The 19,707-nt window shown below is 32.8% G+C and overlaps 1 protein-coding gene across 1 annotated transcript in view; it reads right to left on the minus strand.

Annotated features, from left to right (window-relative positions):
- Positions 1-266: 266 nt before the first annotated feature.
- CSMD1 (CUB and Sushi multiple domains 1) overlaps positions 267-19,707 on the minus strand; it is a 990,707-nt gene continuing 971,266 nt past the window's right edge. The window contains exons 63-70 of the mRNA XM_042877582.1: positions 19,433-19,544; positions 18,211-18,390; positions 16,542-16,586; positions 13,592-13,753; positions 12,404-12,516; positions 11,416-11,503; positions 6,778-6,910; positions 267-3,288 (exon numbers count right to left, since the gene is read on the minus strand). Of these exons, the coding sequence (XP_042733516.1) occupies positions 3,129-3,288; positions 6,778-6,910; positions 11,416-11,503; positions 12,404-12,516; positions 13,592-13,753; positions 16,542-16,586; positions 18,211-18,390; positions 19,433-19,544 (993 nt within the window). The 3' untranslated portion in view covers positions 267-3,128. The remainder of the gene's footprint in view (positions 3,289-6,777; positions 6,911-11,415; positions 11,504-12,403; positions 12,517-13,591; positions 13,754-16,541; positions 16,587-18,210; positions 18,391-19,432; positions 19,545-19,707) is intronic.

Genomic DNA, 19,707 nt, shown 5'->3' on the forward strand with positions numbered 1-19,707 from the left:
AAAAGTACAGCATATTTAATAATTTTACAAATTCTTCATAAAAAATATATCTCTGTACAAAAAGTTCTTTTGCACCTACTTCATGTCACAGCAGCATGTAGTGAAATGGCAGAATGAAATACTGGGAATGAAAATTAGATTGACTTGATCATAATGACAGCATTCTTTCCCAATCCCCCCACCCTCACCCTCCCACCTATTTCTTGTGTTTTTTTTTTTTTTTTTTTTTTTTTTTTTTTTTTTTTTTTTTTTTTTAATAACAGCCTTTATTTGTTTACAAAATATTTTACACAAGAAAAAAAATTATTGCAGCTAGCCTGGAGAAAGGCAAGATGTGTGATACAAGCAGCAGTTTTTAACAGCTTTGAAGCACATAACCTGTTTTTAAAAAAAAATAGATAGCATGTCTTATTAGCCCATCTTAATGATCTGGTCAACACCGAGGGAAAAGTCTTCTGCATATATCTCAGAAAGCAGATTTCCTGGCTGACATTATCTGGTCACCGTACAACATATTAAGAGTCTTATTCTGATAAAGCACCATGCACAGCCCTCTGTAAAACAACCTCAGGAGAAAGAGATCCAACCTGAACAGAAGACTCAAATATATGGAGAAGGAGGGGTATTTGAGGGTAGTGGATAGAAATAACAGAACCGTGAGATCTTTCCTTTTATGGGTTCAAGTCAAAAGTTTCTGTTTAAGCAGTACTCCAAACTTCTTGGGATAATTTGTCAGTGTGCTCCAATTCTGAGCATCTCTTATCAGAGAACACTCAGTTAGGAAAAACAATTATTGAATAACTTCATAACTTTCTAAAAATGTAACACTGGATTAAGAATGCAGTGAATCTATGCTCTCATTAAAAAAAAAAAAAAGACCAAAGAATTTATCAACTATTCTACTTAGGTAGAATTTTGCACTTCTTTTCAATATTCCCTTTTTTTTTTTTTTTTTTTTTTTCCCTTCTTTTCCTTTCTGCCATCACTACTGTAGAAAGACTTCCAAAGCAGCAGCACTGATTTTGAACACCTGCCAAAAACTTTAATCACACAGCAGCTTCCCTTTCTGGCCCACTGTTTCTAAGGAAGATATTCGTTTTCAGAGTAGCTTCCTGTACATAGAGTGAGATCACAACAACTTTGAGATGATTATTTTGTTCTTTCTCAAGAAAAGTGAAGGACTCTGAGATATGACAGATAAATGAAACTTTCTTCAGAAACAAACAAGAAAGAAAGCCAAAAACTATTAAAAATGAACAAGGAACTGACTGAAAAGGATTATTTATTAAGTTTACTTCAGAGTTTCTTCCTCATAAGAAGAATATAATACCTGGAGGCCCTACAATACTGTGTTATATTGCTGGTATTTTTCATCTAGCAGATGTAGAGTTCTTAAACTGACCAAGAGTTGGTTATCTTTGAATGCTTCTGTTCAGCACATTACCTGAAAATCAGCTCTTAGACTTGCATTTCTTTTTTGTTTTGTGTAACAGCCAGACCCACACACATATGGAGTTCAGAAATATTTTTCTCCAGTTTTACAGAGCAACTGGACATTAAGACACTTTGAAATATAGAAAATTTAAGAAAAAGAAACTCAAACTTGAATTTAATAGAAAACTAATGCAACTTCCTTTTTCTGAGCTCAGTGTGTAGAAATAAAATCAAATTTTAGTTCACTGTCTTCTGTAATGTCTTAATTTTGATACTTCATTAACTTTCTCATTGGCATCTTTTTTTGTTTGTTTTCATTCAGTAAAAACTCCAAGAAAATGTTAATGATTTACTCAGCCATTAGTATTTAGAAATGTTAAACTTTCTTTGTCAAACTGAGTACAAGAGCAATAAGCAGTGTGTTTAGAAATCGGGAAAACAAACAAACAAACAAACAAAACATTCAGAAAGCAGAGATGGCTGAATATTTCTGTTTGCTGGAAGTAGATAGTTGATAGACAATTTGCACTGGGTATACATATGCTACTATAATGTGTTTTAGTTCCATGTAACAGAGAAAATAATGCCATATTACAGGAAAAGAACAAAAAAAAAAAAAAATGCAAAAAGGAAGACTGTATTATGAGCACTGGCTCACAGGCTTTATGAGCTATTTAAAATAAATTACTATTCACATTTTTACATGGCAAGCAGCAATAGCTGCTAACCCCCCTGCTGTTAAATAGTATAACACTGACAATTGGTGATTGATGACAGATTTCAGAAGAAAACAATCATACTGTCAATGAAAATTTCTTAAAATGGGCTCTTGTTCTGGCTGAAAGTGTCCATTGATTTGTAATCATGGTTAGAAACAAATTTAGTCAAACTTTGACAAAAGATACATTGTCCTCTTTTGCACAAGATTTTAACCGGTGCTAAGCATGGGGCTAATCATTTAATATTTCAAGAAAATTTATTGTAGAACATTTTGCTTGGCAAAAAGTGAGTGAATGCCTATATACAATGAACAGTAGAAACCCTGTATATTTGTACCAGTATCTTAATCAGTCATCCATAACGCTCTAGTGCAAAAAAATTGTGCATTAACATTTTGCAATATAACGGCTGATTGGGAAATTGGCAAACTGCCCTATGTATGAGATACACTGTAAGTTTCTTTTAGCAAGATTTCAATGGTAAAGCATTTGCAGGTGTATGCAACCTCAAGGAAGGCTGTGTTCTCCTTCAAGAGAGCTTTATTTCTTCAGAATATTCCTGTTCCTGGGGAAAATCTGTGGTGCTATCATTTGTCACAGTACTCAAAGGATTTATCCAGGTGCCCAGAAGAATGCATTGAAAGGCATCCAGCCACATACAAATATGAAAGTCTGAGGCATTAAATATGACTAATTGATGTGACTTGGCAGTCTTCCTTAAAGTGTGCCTTGAGTTGAAGCAGACGTAGCCAGGCATTTTAATCCAACTTAAGGTGAAAAAATATTCCTTGTCTGATCCCCAGAAGACTGACACATTTTTACCAGAAAATTTAGCTGCATGTAGGCTCACAGAAGATGTTAAAGATTACAGCAGCAAAGCCAAGAGAAGAAGGGAAACTGGTATATGGCACCAAAGGAATTACTGCTTGTCCATCAGAGGTATGGCTATGAATCAGTCATATTGGGCACTGAAGGCTATACCACTGTACAAACTGTGTTCAGAGTTGTATCAAATCTCACAGCCTTTGCCTCTGTGGGTTTTAAGTTTGTGTCATACATAGGATTTTCAAATGAAGCCTGTCCATTGCTGTTTTCATGTCCAGCATACCCATTGTACTGTACTTTTGGTCTTGTTCTGGAAAAAAAGGCAAAAAAAAAAAAAAAAGGCCATTAGTAAACAATAAAAATAAAAATTATACTATTACTGCATATTACTGTTATATCTTTAATGTTTTCATATTATCAATACTAGCTGCATAGCTCTGTCTAACACAGATAGAGATCTATAAAAGTTGTTTTCAGGGCTAAAAAGTAAGATAAATCTGTCAGGAAGTTGTTCTTAGAACATGAAGAATACAAATCCTTAGTAGGCAAACCAATCTAACAAAAGTGCAGAAACAAGATAGGCATAATACAGGTATGCATCTTCCCTGTAAAATCTGTCAAAAGAATGACAACTTCATAGCCTGTTAGTGCCAAAATTGGCAGACAGAAAGAAAGCAATGTGCAGCAAGAGAACAAAGTACTTTGGGAACTGATAACATTTAGAATATATATTTTTTTTTGTCAGTAGCAACAATTATGATGGTTTCTGATGACATTTTCATTTTTATATTGCTATACTCTGACAATAAAAGAATCTTTTCATAAGTGGAAACACTTATTCCAGTTTTACTAAATTAACACCTTACCAATTTCAAAATACACATGATGGCACATAAAATGGATTTTACTGGCAAAACTGCAATAGCATCTTTACTTGATAAATTTAATTTTCTCACAATCAAGCTAATTGTAATTGTGTTTCACAGACATTTGGGATTTTACCCATGCTGATTTTTACCATCTATCTAGAAAGACAACTGGACCATCTATATAAATGTACTGATATAAATCACTACAAATTGTCAATTTAAAAGACTTGAATAGAGTAGATGGTGAGATGTATGGTAAAAAAATAAGTGCAAGCAGCTCCTAATTCATTCTTTCAATTGTATCTTGGGTTTTAGATTTGATAAACACTCACAGTCTTTACTGATTTAGGTGTTTTTCAGCAGTGGAAACAGCTTAGTAATTTGCTGTTATCAGCAGTTTATTATCATTCCAGGATAGGAAGTTATTATTGCACCAGTGAAATGCTGCAACAGGTCTCCTTGATACTACTAAATGTAAATCAGTGCAAAGCCATCGAGCATAACTTCAGTGAGGCAATAATAGACAGTAAATGTCCAGAAAACTTCACGCTGGTAGTAGTAGTGCCCTTCAGACAAGGGTCACTAATTTTGGTTATTGCAGCTGTCTGCCACAGTATATGTGCTTACCTCCACACATACATCCAGCAATAAACAGTACTAGACACCTCAGCAAAGACTGTATATGTCCAAATATCTGTAAACTGATCGGCCAAATTCTAGTTAATATTTACAGTAATTTTGACGCTTGTACATCAAAGGACTCAAATAATTATCTTTCAGGAACCGCTCTTCTATTCTGGATATTACCACTATGCAGAACACATCAGAACTTCAGGGATGTTCATATTTTTATGCAAAGTTCTGTTAGAATATATTAAACCAATAATTAAATGAAAAATGAAGTAGAATTATTCACTTTCCAATATAGAGAGTAAAATGATACAATAAATTTAATAAAATACAGTACTTTGCTACTTCAAGACTAAATTTCTTAGTGTCCAGAAGTAGATAAAGAAAAATACAAAAGAGGTTCAAAATACAAAAGAGGTATAGAATTTTGTAATTTCAATAAATGAAATGGGGCAAGAAAATCAGTGAAGAACAACAAAAAATAGATGCTTAGTGCTTATTTAATGTTAAACAATTTAGCAAAGAATCTCAAGATAAAACTTATCAAGAGGGTTCTGAAAATCAAACTCTTCTACAGTTCTGTTTTGGGTAGCAGATAGGGAAAATTCTCACTGGAAATATGTTGGCAATGGAAATTGATAACTTACAAATAGTTCTTGTAATTTAACTTCTTTTTTTTTTTTTTTTTTTTTTTTTTCCCAATATTTTAATTTTAGTAGCAACACAATCTGTTTAGAAATCTTAACATAGGACCTTTCCTAAGTGCAAGAATTCCTATTATTTTCATTTTATTTAGAGAGACTGAGATGCTGTCTTTTCTTCTGAGGCACTCCCTGTCTGATAGTTAAAAGGTATTGAAACTATGTAAGAAAGCACTAACACCTCTGATTATAATTAGTTGTTATTAATCTGACATAGGCATAACAGAAATATATGTAACATCTTTCTGTAAGAATGCTTTCAAATTCATTGATATAGATAGATTCTAGGGACATAATTGCTACTGCATTATTTTGAAAATTTCGTTTTAAAAAGTCACAGATTCTATTCTTTCTACTGCAACATTATTTCTTTCAGAGAGGATAAAGGTGACCTTGAATTGCTTCACATATGTAACAAACTTGTTAATTTCTTGAAGATACCTTCTAACAACCTCTCTAAGATTGTGGTGTAATAGAATCTATTCTTCTAAACACAAATATATGTATATATCTTAAATATATATGTCTATTTCTAGCAAATAGAAGAGGAAACATCTGCTACTTCCATCCAATGTAAAACACTTCAGAACAACTGCAAAATAAACCTATACATCACAGTACAGTCTTATCAAATTTCACTCTTCCCTCTATGTTCCATTTCTTCACCCTATTTGAATGAATGCCTGTTCTTCTGTGTTTCTGTATAAGCTTCCCTCTTTCCAGAGAGAGATACTTGAGAATGCAGGAATCAAAAAGATATCTTTCAATAACTTTGTTCTTAGTTTTTCTTGATCAGTTGCTTTGTTTTGCTTTGTTTTTTTTTCACCAAATGCTATTTCATTTATGGATATGTATCATTTTTACTAGAGTTAACAAGTTCATGTCTCTTTGCAAAATTTTTTTTGAAGTGGACTTCACTTTGTCCCTATGATTTCTTAATATCACACAATACTCTTCATATCATAATAAATGGAGGTTTATGGATGTGCTGTTTAAATCAGTATTTCTGTGAAACAGCATTTTCCAGACTGCAAATAATGTGAGGCAGTCAGAGAATATTGTAACTCAATACAAAAAAATCCACAAAAATTGTCCCAGAAAGCCCTAGTCAACATATATATCAGCTATATACATCTGCTTTTAAACCAAATTCAAGACAAAAATGACTAGATTCATTCTATTACCTACTGATATATAGAAGTTTTATACAAGCTAAAGTCATGCCAATATTAGTAGTATCTACTAACTTATTCAGCATGAACTGTAAATAGTCTCATTACTTATTGGAAAAAAACTAGCATATATTTAATCTAATAGAAGATTAAAATTAAAGTATAAAACATTATCTGAGATTTCAAGCTGTCATTCAAACGAAACAAGATTTATAGGTTTTTGCTTCACAATACAGTGACTCATTTTTCTAATACACCTTTAAGAACTTCTCTGCATTGAACCCCTTTGGTGGAATGTTTAGTGATGTTTGCCTTTCTAGAACAGATATTCTTTAAAGCTTTAGTGTTGCATTCTCTAGTTACTTATGGTTATCAAAATTAAGACAAACAGTATATTCAGATCCAAAATAAATAACATTTACATTACCTGTGTTTGTAGAGGTAAAATGCAAACCCTGATAATATTAGAGCAAAGAAAGGTACCAGGATGGCAGCTGCAACAGAACTGCTGTTTGTACCATAATAATGATTTGAAAGGTCTGTGTCCACAGTTAAAGGACCTGAAAAGAAGCAAAAAAAGAGGCAGAAATAAAATTCTTAGTTTTTCTATCCCAGAAATTCTTTTTATTCAAAAAGAAAGAAAATGCTGACTTGATCATTCTATTATAAAATATTAAGTATATGACATGCAGTATCATGCATATATTTTGTTAATACCACTAAACAACATGTAATTAAAAATTATGGAAATGATTTGAAAACAGTATTCAGCAGGTTATACTTGTTTCAATTTAGTTTCATAGTCACAAACTACATCTCTCAGAAACTGAATAAAATTAAGCCTACATATTCTGATTAACACTGAAAAAAAAAATAAATTATTCTATGGCTGTATCCTTAATATTAGCTTAGAAACAACTTGCTGTGAGTGACTACATAAAATATGGAAAAGCATAGGAGAACTGAGATAACTGCAACAAGTCACATTGGTACTCCTAGGTTCAGCAGTGCTTCAGAACCACTATACGTATCCTGGCTGTATCACAGTTTCATTCAAGAGGTGAGATATGAGGTTTAGAGCATCCAGCAGAAGCTTTTGCACTGGTATAAAATTCACATGCAGAAAATATAAAGGCATTTACCTGTATCAGGACATCTCTTACCACGGACAGGAACTCCTGCACTTGAGTCTTAACGACTCTATGCGGCATTATATGCTTGGAGAAGAGTGTCTGGAAAGTTGTATGGCAGAAAAGAACCTGGGGGTGCTGGTTGATAGCCAGCTGAACATAAGCTAGCAATGTGCCCAGGTGACCAAGAGAAGAGAAATGAGAAATATCATGGCCAGCTGGACCAAGCAAGGGATTGTCCCTCTATATTCACCACTGGTGAGACTGCACCTCAAGTACTGTGCTCATTTTTAGGTCCATCACTACAAGAAGGATAATGAGTTACTCAAGCATGTACAGAGAAGAGCAACAAAGCTGGTGAAGGGACAGAAAATAAAACATATGAAGGAATAGCTGAGGGAACTGAGGCTGCTTAGTCCGGAGAAGAGGCCGAGTGGAGACCTCTACAACTACGTGAAAGGAGGTTTCAGCAAGAAGGGTATTGGTCACTTTTCTCAGATGACAAGTGATAGGACACCAAAAAAAAAACCAAACTCAAGTTGTTCCAGGAAAGGTTTAGATTACATATAAGAAAGAATGTATTATGGAGATGATGAACAAGCATTAGAACAGGCTCCCCACGGCAGTGGTGAAGTCCCCATCACTGGAGATACTTAAAAGATGTGCAGATGTGATACTAAGGCGCATGGTTTAGTGTTGAGAATCTGTAGTTCAGGTTGATGATTGGACTTGATGATGCCGAAAGTCTTTTCCCACCTAGATGATATTATGATTCTGTAACATTTCAGATTGCAATGCAAATAGCCCAGATTTTAGAACACAAATCTGGAACTCTAGAAATAAGGCATAGGCATTCAGTAATTAAAGAAACAGAAACTAGCAGTGGACTTGCAGACCTTACAGAACAAGATATTAAAAAATAGGAGACCAAAAAAAAGTTCACAGTAGTGGCAAAACAGGTTAAATCATTTAAAGTTCTAATTTTTTTTGGTAGATGGATAACAGAGATCTGTTTTCTCATTAAGCTATTCTCTAAGGCTAGAAACAAACAGAACTGATTCTGAAAGAGAATAAACAGTAATAGAAACTACAGATTTTTTTCAGTTTTCATGATATTCCAAGAATGAGCATACCCACTGAGCCTGGTCTTTCTCTAGAATTGTGTGATAAGGAATTCGTCAAAGAGTTTGGTCTTTCACACTTAACCAAGTACTTCTCAGCAAATGCTGCTCTTTGAAGTATGCTTGCAGGTGACAAATTTTATATTACATTTTATATGCACCAGTGCGTACAGAGTTTATGCACAGTTCTGGTTTAGTGTAAAGGCAGCAAGTAATTCGAAATCTGTTAAGTCTTCAGTTTGAGGACATATGAGATCATTACCTCAGCAGAATATTCATGAACATAACACTTAAAAAAAAACACTATTATTGAATTTGACAGTATATGAACATATATTATTACCAATGTTGATCTGAAATTTACTGTGTCCTCTTAACTGTAAGTTCTTCAATGGAGAATAAGCAATGTATAGACATTCAGTGTCTAGTAAATCATCACAAAAAGAAATCTAATTATATCAATATTTAAAAGATAGCATCTGCATTTTTAAAAACCTCACTTCTGAGATGTCAAAGCTGAAGTAAATAAGTCATTAGCCTAGGAGTGCATGTGTAAAAATAACACTTCAGCTCCTTACTAGCCTTTGGAAACACAGACTGAGCTCTTGTACTACAGTTCTCAAGGCTGACATTTTTCTGCTATCGTTGAATACAACAATCAGAAAATACTGTAACTGCTGAATTGTCATTCTACTACTTCTTCCTTTTTTCCCTTATTACTGATTTCACTGCTCAAGCAAATGGATCCAAACTTTTTTTTAGGTAACTACATCATTGAAGAAGAAGAGATGGGACTTAGCTGTACGTGATTTTTCCCTGCAGGGAACTGCACATCCAATCAGCTAAGCAGATCCTCTTCTTAGAGAAGTCTGTTGTCTTCCTGGGGCTGGGATGACACCACGAAACTACATAGCCTGGTACAGCCGACATACAACAAACCCTTACTGCTTTTCCATATAGGGAGGAGATGAAGCAGCTAACATGTGAATTCAGGGCTATCAAAAGGGACTTCAGGGGCTTGGGACGATGGCTGAAGAATTTGCATACAAACTCCAAATGTGAAGTCCTCAGTACAAGAGAGATATAGACCTGTTGGAACATGCCTAGAGGAGAGCCAAGAAAAATGATCCAAGTGATGGAACACCTCTCCTACAAGGATTGGATGAGAGAACTGGGGCTGTTCAGCCTGGAGAGGAGAAGAAGGCTGTGAGGTGCCTTGATAGTGATCTTTCAATATGTAAAGGAGAGCTACAGGAAAGAAAGGGACTGTTTATTTTAGCAGGATCTGTGATGTTAGAACAAGCAGAAATAGTTTCAAGCTTAAAGAGGGGAGATTTAGATTACACATAAGGAAAAAGTATTTTACAGCAGGGGTGATGAGGCACTGGAACAGGCTTCCTAGTGATGTGGTGGATGCTCTGTCCCTAGTGACTTCCAAAGCAAGGCTGCATCAGGCTTTGAGCTACCTGATCTAGCTGTGGATGTCCCTGTTCAGTGCAGAGATTAGATGATCATTAAAGGTCCCTTCCAGCTTTAAAGATTCTATAATTCTTACTGGAGAAATGGGGATCCTTTTTCTGGCCTGGCTCAAGAGAAAGTGAACACAAGAAGGTAACCCAGCAACCCATAGCCCTGCTGTTTAGAAATACCAAAGGCTTCTCAACAATATATATGCTTGAATGAACCTTTGTGCTCTACTTTCACAGCGTGATTGTTTAAATCAAAAAAAAAAAAAAAAAAAAAAAATCAGTTTAGATATAATGACACGGACTGTACAAAAGTACAGTCAGATAGACAGTCTGTGCCTCAGAAGAGTTTACTCTGAAGACTGAAATAGTATTCAGCTTCAATGGCAGTTCTTAGGCTGAGAATTTGAAGAGCAAGATCTTCCCTCCTTTGATTAAACCATACATGGTCAAGATGAGCATATCCCTAGGGTAAGTGATTTTACACCAGTTAATAGAGTGAAGAAATATCAGGGACTTTTGGTAGAACTTTGAAGGCCAGTGGGTACTGCACAGCTGATGTTAATGAAACTGCGACAATTTTAAAATGCCGATTCATGCCAGTGTAGATGTGTTGGCTGAGCTGCCTGTTCCTGCTAGCCCAAGACAGTATTTATGCAGCAAAGTACTATGTATATCCTGTTCAAGCATCAAGAAATGCAGATGGCTGGTATTTCCCAAAAATATTTTATGAGTAATTATTTATTAGTAAATATTATACTAGTTTTCATGAAAAACAAAACAAAACAATAATAGTAACTAGTTTTTCACCAGCTCCTGGAGTACTTGTATCCATGGATGCAATATTTATCCCAGTCACTAATTTCATATTTTTGACAGTGAAGTAGAAATCTATCTAAATAAATAGATATTCTGAAATACGCTGTCTCCTGATGAAACTGTCAAAATCAATGATTCTGTCTTTTCAATTTCCTTTGTGATTCTTCTTGCCTTTTATGTATTTGAACAGAAAAAAGCTTTGCATTGTGTGACACTTCTGTTATGTTCAAAAAACCCTTCACTGACAAGGGAACAGTTGCAATTGGGCTCTTTTTAGGAATATCTTGTAATCATGAATCACTTAGCTACATCTGATACAGAAGATTAAGTGATAACATATTAGGCAGAATTAAATTAGTATTTGAACTGTAAATTCCAAATATGCATACTTTATTATATATCTTACAATAGCAGTGGCATGAAATAAACATGCTTACTTCAGCTAGAAAGCTGACAGAATCATTTGTTCAATTCACTCTTGCAAGACTTGAAACTATTATATACAATGAAACTCTATGAATGCTTTTACCTTGTCTTTGGAGCATAAATTTTCCAAAGTCTTTTCCATGTATGTCACCTTGATAAGTAAAAACACCTCTTTCAAGCCCCGATGACACCTAAAATACATAGAAGTAGGGAAAAGAAAAGAAATAAGAAATAAGAAATAAGAAATAAGAAATAAGAAATAAGAAATAAGAAATAAGGAAAAGAAGAGAAAGAAATAAGGATATTTATCCACTTTTTTCTGATTTAGATATACAGATTTGTTACATGTGTTTTCCCCTTAAAACATTAATGAATTTGTTTATAGAACATGAATAATTTTAAGTTTGCATCACTATTAATGTTTATAAAAAAACATGAAATGACTTTAAAATACCTGATGTAAATATTAGGTTTTAAAATTCTGTAATTTATATTTACATATTTGATTAAGTATACAGTTAAGTTCAATGAATTTTTTGTCCATTTTTTAAATATTTTATATAGACACCATCATAAGGCAAAAGAAGTGCAAAGATGAAAATAACTCTTTTTCTTCAAGATTAACTGCTTAAAATGATTTAAAAATTAAATCTTGGAATCAACATTTGTTAAATGGCTAGCCAACAACAACAACAACAACAAAAAAAACATTTTCTGTTACACATCCGTACTTAAACTCAGAATTCTTTTGAACTTAGACTTTTACAACAGTGACCTTTTTCAAAAAGTGTAATTTTTCCACAGGGAAAAATTCCCACCCATGTGCAACACAACAAGGCAAAATCATAGCAAGATGTAATGATTCACTCCACTCTCAATTTAATAAACTAAAAATTATAATGGGCTTGTGGACGATAGAAGATTATATACACAATTTGTGGAAAATAAAATCACTATGATTTCTACATTGATATCTAGAGTGATGTATGTAATCTTTATCATATAAAAAGATAGAGTAATATAGAAAAATAATAAAAAAAAACTTAATATTATGCTCAGCAAGGTTTGTCTATCGCAGTTTAGTTACTTACATAACCATCTAGCGCCCAGTTGTCATTTTCAAACTTGTTTAGGAAAATGTCGTTAGATCCTTTGATCTGAAAAATTTTCAGTAGCAAATGGGCTTCTTCTTTCTTGTAAACACCTATTAATGTAAAGGGGATATCATATGCCTTTTAAGCAATTTTTGAATCGGTTTGTTCAAATTTGCTTTCAATGCCAATTACATTGCTTCAAAAGGACAACATTTTGTAGAAATCATTCCGTGTTAACATAATTTTATAACTTAGATAAAATAAGAAGAGTTTACAATGCTGTAAAAACAGCATCTTAGTTTAATGATCTTTCCCCATATCATATTTGATAACAGGATGCAAAGATGTTTTTGTACTGCTTGATTTTATAGATAAATGGTCAAGAATATCTATCTTTTCATGCACAAATTCAATAATTCTGAATACAAATATAATTATTTCCTCTCTAAAGTAACTGTCAATTAGAACTGGACAAATTTGTGTTTACTCACATCATAATATATTGGAAAGATAAATATCAGTTGATACAAAGAAGGAAATGTACTATATAAATTCTCTCTGAACTTCTGACCTTGGAAGGTACTGATAGCTGACAGCGATCATTACAAATATAACTGTGATCAGAGGCTAGGTCAGAACTCAAATCAGATTTGCTGAAAATAATATAGGATGTTGATTAAAAGGTATGCATAATTTATAAAACTATTTAATTTATCTGCACCTTCTGTACATCATACTAGTTTGAAGACCAAGTTGTTTAAATGCAGACATTAATCACTGTACAATGGAGCCTTGCAGTATTACAAATATTAAAATGAATTCTTAAAATTCTTAAAATTCACTTTGCCTATCACTTCAATATTACCCATGAATTCAAAGATCAGTACTATCCAGAAGTCCAAGATTAAAACAACAACAACAACAACAAACATCTCACTACTTATTTGAAATGTAACGGGAAAAATTGTTGAGTAAACACATAAAAATTGACTGAAATCTCTGCTAAAGTGACTGCTATTTTTATCACCTCTCCTTTTGCAAAATAAGCAGTAAAAAGTTTGTATAGAAAACGTAAATATTTTCCTTCATTTCTGTACAGGAGAAAATAAAACAAAACTGGACAGGGAAAAAAAAAAAAAAAAAGACTGCTTTTTTTCTTTTTGTAATATTGAATTCTGAACCTACCTGATAGTTTGAGTTGTAGGCTGGATGCTTCAGTGAATGTGGCATTCACTTTGCTGCTTGTAGTGTTGAACCAATCAACAGTAAGAGTAGCAGGCTGCCTTTTTCCTAGATATTCATAAAATCCTTTCCACAGTGAATTTACAAAAAACACATCTGAAGGAACTAAGTGGGCCAGGAAAAACAAACAAACAAACAAACAAACAAAATAAAAAATGAGAGAGAGAGAGAGAGAGAGAGAGAGAGAGAGAGAGAGAGAAACAAACAAACAAACAGAACAGTAAATTACAACAAAGCAACAAACTTTCTAGCCATAACTCTGCTCTTTAGTTCCTAAGGAGGTATTACAGTAACAAGTTTACAATCTTAAAGACAGTGACTTTAATGACCTTCCCACACAATTGACTGTACTATATTATACTTTTCCACTGCAATATACGTCTTTCAATAACATCAAATTTCATAGCTTGAGCACATGTCCCCAAGACTATGAAAAATAATAAACTCTTTCCCTCAAACCCCTACCTTCAGTATATCATGAAAAAAAATAGGAGGTTATTCTCAAGGAAGGAGATACGCTTAGGCCATCCTGCTTGTTTCATGAATAACACAACGCTGTGTGTAATACCTCAACTTTTTTCATTGAATTCCAGGTACAGTTTACCACAAGTCTGTATCATTCTTTTTTAGACTCCATATATTTTCTCCACACATTAATGATGAATTTTTTTCATGGATCTCATTCCTGAAAAATCATATATTTCCTGCAAAGGTCTTTCAGAGTTATTTTCCTAAATATTTGTCATTGTTTAGCTACAACAGTGACTTACAGTGAATCTGAAACTCAACATTTTAAAAGTATGTTTGTCTTTTATTCGCCAATTAAAAATAAATTCATCAATTAAAAACGTGTCTGAATTTAATTCTGTGGAGGTGAATGTCAACTATGACATGAAACTGTTAACAGCTTTGATAGTTAATATGTAAGACTTCGTTAAAAAGGAGCTGACACCACACTTTATTGTCACATTTAACATCTTCTATTCTATCTCTGACCCCTTTTAGTGCCAATAACAGCTGTTAATCTGTGCCCTGGGGAGACAGCTGTAGAATCAGAGTGGCTTTGACCCCATTCTGCTCAGATTTTGCAATGTCCATTCCTCCCCCACACACCACACAAGAACAGAATGATAAAAATGGAATGGCTTTTGTTATACAAACACCGAATCAGCTATGGATTCCTCTCTGAATGTGAAAAATGGGAAAATCCATGCCTACTAATTAAAACAGCTTCCTAACAAGTTTTGCAAAGGCTGCTCAAAACAATGAGAACCATGGCAAACACATACAGTATTTTAGATCTTAAAACTTCTTATGGGTACTGAGAGAACTAGTTATTTAGAACTTATATTTCATTACAATTTACTGTTAAAATATTACTATTTCATATAAAAGCATTAACTCTGGAAAAATAGCAATTTGATAAACAATAAACAACAATTTCTATTCAAATACTGAAAGGTAACAATCAGAAAATTAATCTATTGTGTTATCAAAAATTTAGTTGAGAAATATTAGCTTAAAACCATTAAGATAGCAGCAAAAGGAATTCTACCAAAAGACAGACTGCATACTAAAGAAAATGTTCCAAAATACAGCGTTCTATACTCAGTAAAATCTATAATTAAAAAAAAAATATAGCTTAAAACTTTTACTTTTTAGTTATTGCTATTTATTACTCAATTTCAAATCACTGCTTACCACTGTTGGCATGTTCAGTAGCAACATAGTAAAATAGTCAATATTTTTTTCAAAAATACCTTTCAAATATCACTTATATATTAAAACAGGTCATAAACAACATGACATGGTGAGATACTGATGCTCTGCAAAGAGAATGCACTTGATTTGGTCTGTATTTTAATGTGGCATTGAACTTCAAAACCTGTGTGGTAGCAGATTGATGGATAGCTTAGCTGTTGAGTGAGATGAATTCTCCAGTAAATGAAGATTATTTTTTTATTAGAATGAATACACACTATGGCTTGAATTATTGCAAATCTATAGAAGTGATGTGTTTGGAAAGAACTAACTTTAGGTTTCACCTGACATTCTTAATATAAATACCCTTGGGGAAGGTTAATTGTTAGCAGAAGCACCTTTTTATCTCATGTTTTACAGAGTCCTTCAGTGAATTGCTGTGACTGTTAAGCACTCATCTCGTTTTCCCTGTAGTTTACTAAAACTCAGAATTTAGAGTTGCAAACTCTTTTATTTGGTGAAAAAAATCTCTTCAGAATTAAATGGAACAGTAAAAACAATAGGTCTCTCATTTTCAGAAAATGATTAAAAGATCTACTACATAAAGGTGCTACCCTACATATTACTCTTTTGCCATTGGCTGGATGGCAACAGTGACTGTGCAAACGTTCCTATGGTCCACACAGTTCAGAAAACCCTGGCATAGAGTACCAGAAAAATTAGAGTTTCTATGAAATAAAAGCCAAGAAAATTTCCAAAACTGAATTTTTTTTTTCCTGGTTTCTTACAATGTATAAGACTGAACTTTGAACCCAGCCCCTAAACTTATAGTCTATGTTCATTATAAGGCTCTCAGTTATAGCAATCTCTCTGATATAAAACTCATTCAAATCTACTTCCTGTTTATATGATTTATCTTTCTGCCTTGATTTTAATTATTTATTTATTTACTTTGTATATGTGGTTCACAGAATTGGTATTGTTTAAAATATAAAATAGTTGTTTGGGAAATAATTTAATAGAGTAGGTTTAATGTGGTACTTGTTATTGAATGACCTCAACATTTATATTCCTTTTGAAATGAGATATAAAAACCTGCTTTAAATATTGGAAGTTGTTTTTATCATCCATAGCAAACTAGGGTGTGAATCAATTTATTTGTTTATATCTAAAACTCTTCTTGTATACAAACCTGGAGTTTTAGTTATTGTTTCATTAACTTCTCTCACTCCTTTACCTACAAGTAAAAAGACAAATTATCATTTTCATGAACATATTTGTTACTTTTTTAATAGAATGTTAAAACAATGCCTGATCGATGCAATTATCCCTTATGCAATAAAATTATATTTAAAACAGAAGTAACTGACGTCTTGAATACTTAACATGTTCAAACCTAACCACTTAAACAAAAGCCATCAGAAAGTAATTTAGAAATGCAACATTTTTACTGTGGAAAGTTCTCTGGTTATGTAATTATTTTATACACTTAAGTCTATAATTTTATATCAGTCTCTGCTATAAAAGAGAGCCTTATTTAAGGGACAAGTATTATATCTAATTGTGCATAATATTATGCTAAATATAACAAACTGCATTAATAAGGTTTGCTACAGATTAGCAAAAGACATCTGGTTAAGAAGACACGATCAGATATCATGGGAAAGAATCACAAGAGGTATCATTTGCTATACTACTGATGTTCTCAGCAGTTATGTCCATTGATTTCAGCTAAAGCTGTGGCTTCATATTGTTAGAAATTTGAAAATCGCTGTCTGGTAGTAGATTCTGTCTTACATAAATTTTGGTTCTTTCTCTTTAGAAAATCTTAAATCTAACATATTAGATTGTTTAAGCGATAAAATAGAACAAAAAGTGTGGAGTGCACAAAGAGAATTATATCTAAAGACTGCATGACAATAAAAAAGAAAATCAACTGAAAGAATACAAGAACTTTTACCTTAATGTATTAAATACATATTACCCAAGAAAAATCTTCCTTTACACATCTACAGTAAGATTAATTTTTATGCGCAGACTACACTTCTCTAGTTGAAGCAAAAAACTATAAAATAAACTACAATTCTAACCTCAAATCTGTTTAGAGTTGTTTGACACATTAGACCTACATGTAGTATTGCAACCATCTTTCCCATGGCATCTGATTGACTTTCTTTTGCTCCTGTTACAAAAATTAACTTTTTAGGTTTGCTGGATTAGGTACTTATCCATGTTTATTCACATGTAGAGGACAAATTCAGCCCTCACAATTACATACTCATTATTATAAGAAAATGATAGGAAATTTACACGGACACAAATAAAAGTGGAATCAGGTTCAAACAGAGGTTTAATTTATCTATTTATTAGTTTGTTGCTTTTTTAAAATTATGGATGTTTTTCTTAGTCGAAAAGAATTCCTGAACGAATCTAAAAGACAACTGCAATGAAATACTTTTTTCTTACTTCTGGAAAATCATATATTAAAAACTGAGGACATTGAAATACTCTTTTAATACTATGCCATACACATTAGGAGAAATATAATCAAGAGTAGTACTTTATATTATGTTGGTTTTTGTTGTTGTTCTTGTTTGCTGGGAAGGAGTAAAATCATGTATGTGTGTACACATACATACATACATACATACACATACATCCATCTTCTCCTCGATGAATTGTAGATGTTGTCCTCACTTTAACTTTTAAAATGGTTTATTTCACAAAATAAAAAACTATTGTGTCATATGCATTTTTAAACAGTAATCAGGAAAGTTCAGTCCAAGTATATAAAAGCCAAATGTTGGGGAAAATGAAATCCATCCAAGTAGGGCACAACATATCACTCAATAATGACTTACTTTTACAAATAGGTGATTTTCCTGTCCATTTCATATCTGGCTTACATGTCCGATGCTCTGATCCACCAGCAAGAAAAAATCCCGGCTGACAGGTATACACCAAAGTATACCCCAAAGTAGGAAGATCTATTGCTTTCACATCTACATGTGCCGGTGTCTCTGGCTGCCTGCACGCATGAGCTGCAAAGGGTTTGTGAGTTAGAAAATGATAGCAAACAGCATCCACAGGATTAGCTGATTTAACTGAAAACAAATGCATGCCACCATATTCCGTCATTAGGTAAACTTTGTATACCTTGTAGAAACATCAATAGCTTGTAACAGTAATAGTCTGAGTGTATGACTTGTGGGAAGATGAAAAAGATATTTTTGAACAAAATGTCAAATCATGATAGCAAGACCAGAAATAATTAAAGTGAGGGGAAGCACAAGTAACTGCATGTCCTTTAAATACTGTACTGTCACAGCTTAAGGTATCACTTACATTTCAAAGAACCTTAATACAGAGTGGTTACTGTAATAAATAAATTTATCATAAATTTCAAATGAACCAGTCTTCATGTGAAGGCTTTATGCTTCTTTGTCTGTTGTACATGGTATTGATTTATAAATATCCAAAGTTAATTTGAAATGGGATAAGAATATAAGGTCATTCTAATTAATATATTTTAGTCTTGATCAGTGTATTTTAATACAATACAATTATTATAATGATAATACTTATTAGATGTAGAGTTATAGCTACACTAATTGTTTACATGTGTAGCCCAGAAAAGTTGAATTCTGGTAAATTTTTAGCTTATGATTCAGTAAATCTAGCAAAAAAACCCCAAAACATTCCAAATTAATTTCAGGCCACTTTCTGTTCTCTGTTAATCCAATACACAGACACACACAAAGATAAAAGATTAACCTAAAACAACTAATGCAATAGGTTAATGAGGAAAAACATTTTTTTTAATGAGTAAATTATTGTGCACTGTGTAATCAAGAAGAAAAGAACACCTGAAAAATCTTACTTAAAAGCAATATCCTAAATACATATTTGTTCTTAGAACAGAAAGCAAATACAAAAGCAAAACAAAAAAAGCATACAGAATACTGTTAAATAAAACTGACTTTTTTGTAGCATACTATTTGATATGATTTCCATGTGCATTAATCTGTAACTCTTTCAAAATTGCACAGTGTACAAACTCATTAGATAAGAAACTGCACTTACGAATACATTCAGACTGTATGCCACTCCAAGTTAAGTTAGCAAGACAAGAACGCGTTGTAGATCCCTGAATATGATAACCTTTTCTACATCTGAAAAAGACTGTACTTCCAACCTAAGGATCAAAAGAGAATATTAGATGAAAGAAGTAACCACCTTGTGCAATTAGATATCAAGACAGTGGTAAGCTAATAGAGAAATATTTCTTTTTCAGAAGTGTGTCCTCTGGTTACTGTTTTTAAGCTTTTTTTTTTTTTTTTTTTTTTTTTTTTTTTTAG

Source organism: Lagopus leucura, unplaced genomic scaffold (assembly GCF_019238085.1).
Source record: "Lagopus leucura isolate 7727_CA_CO unplaced genomic scaffold, USGS_WTPT01 Super-Scaffold_73, whole genome shotgun sequence".
Classification (NCBI taxonomy): Eukaryota; Metazoa; Chordata; class Aves; order Galliformes; family Phasianidae; genus Lagopus; species Lagopus leucura.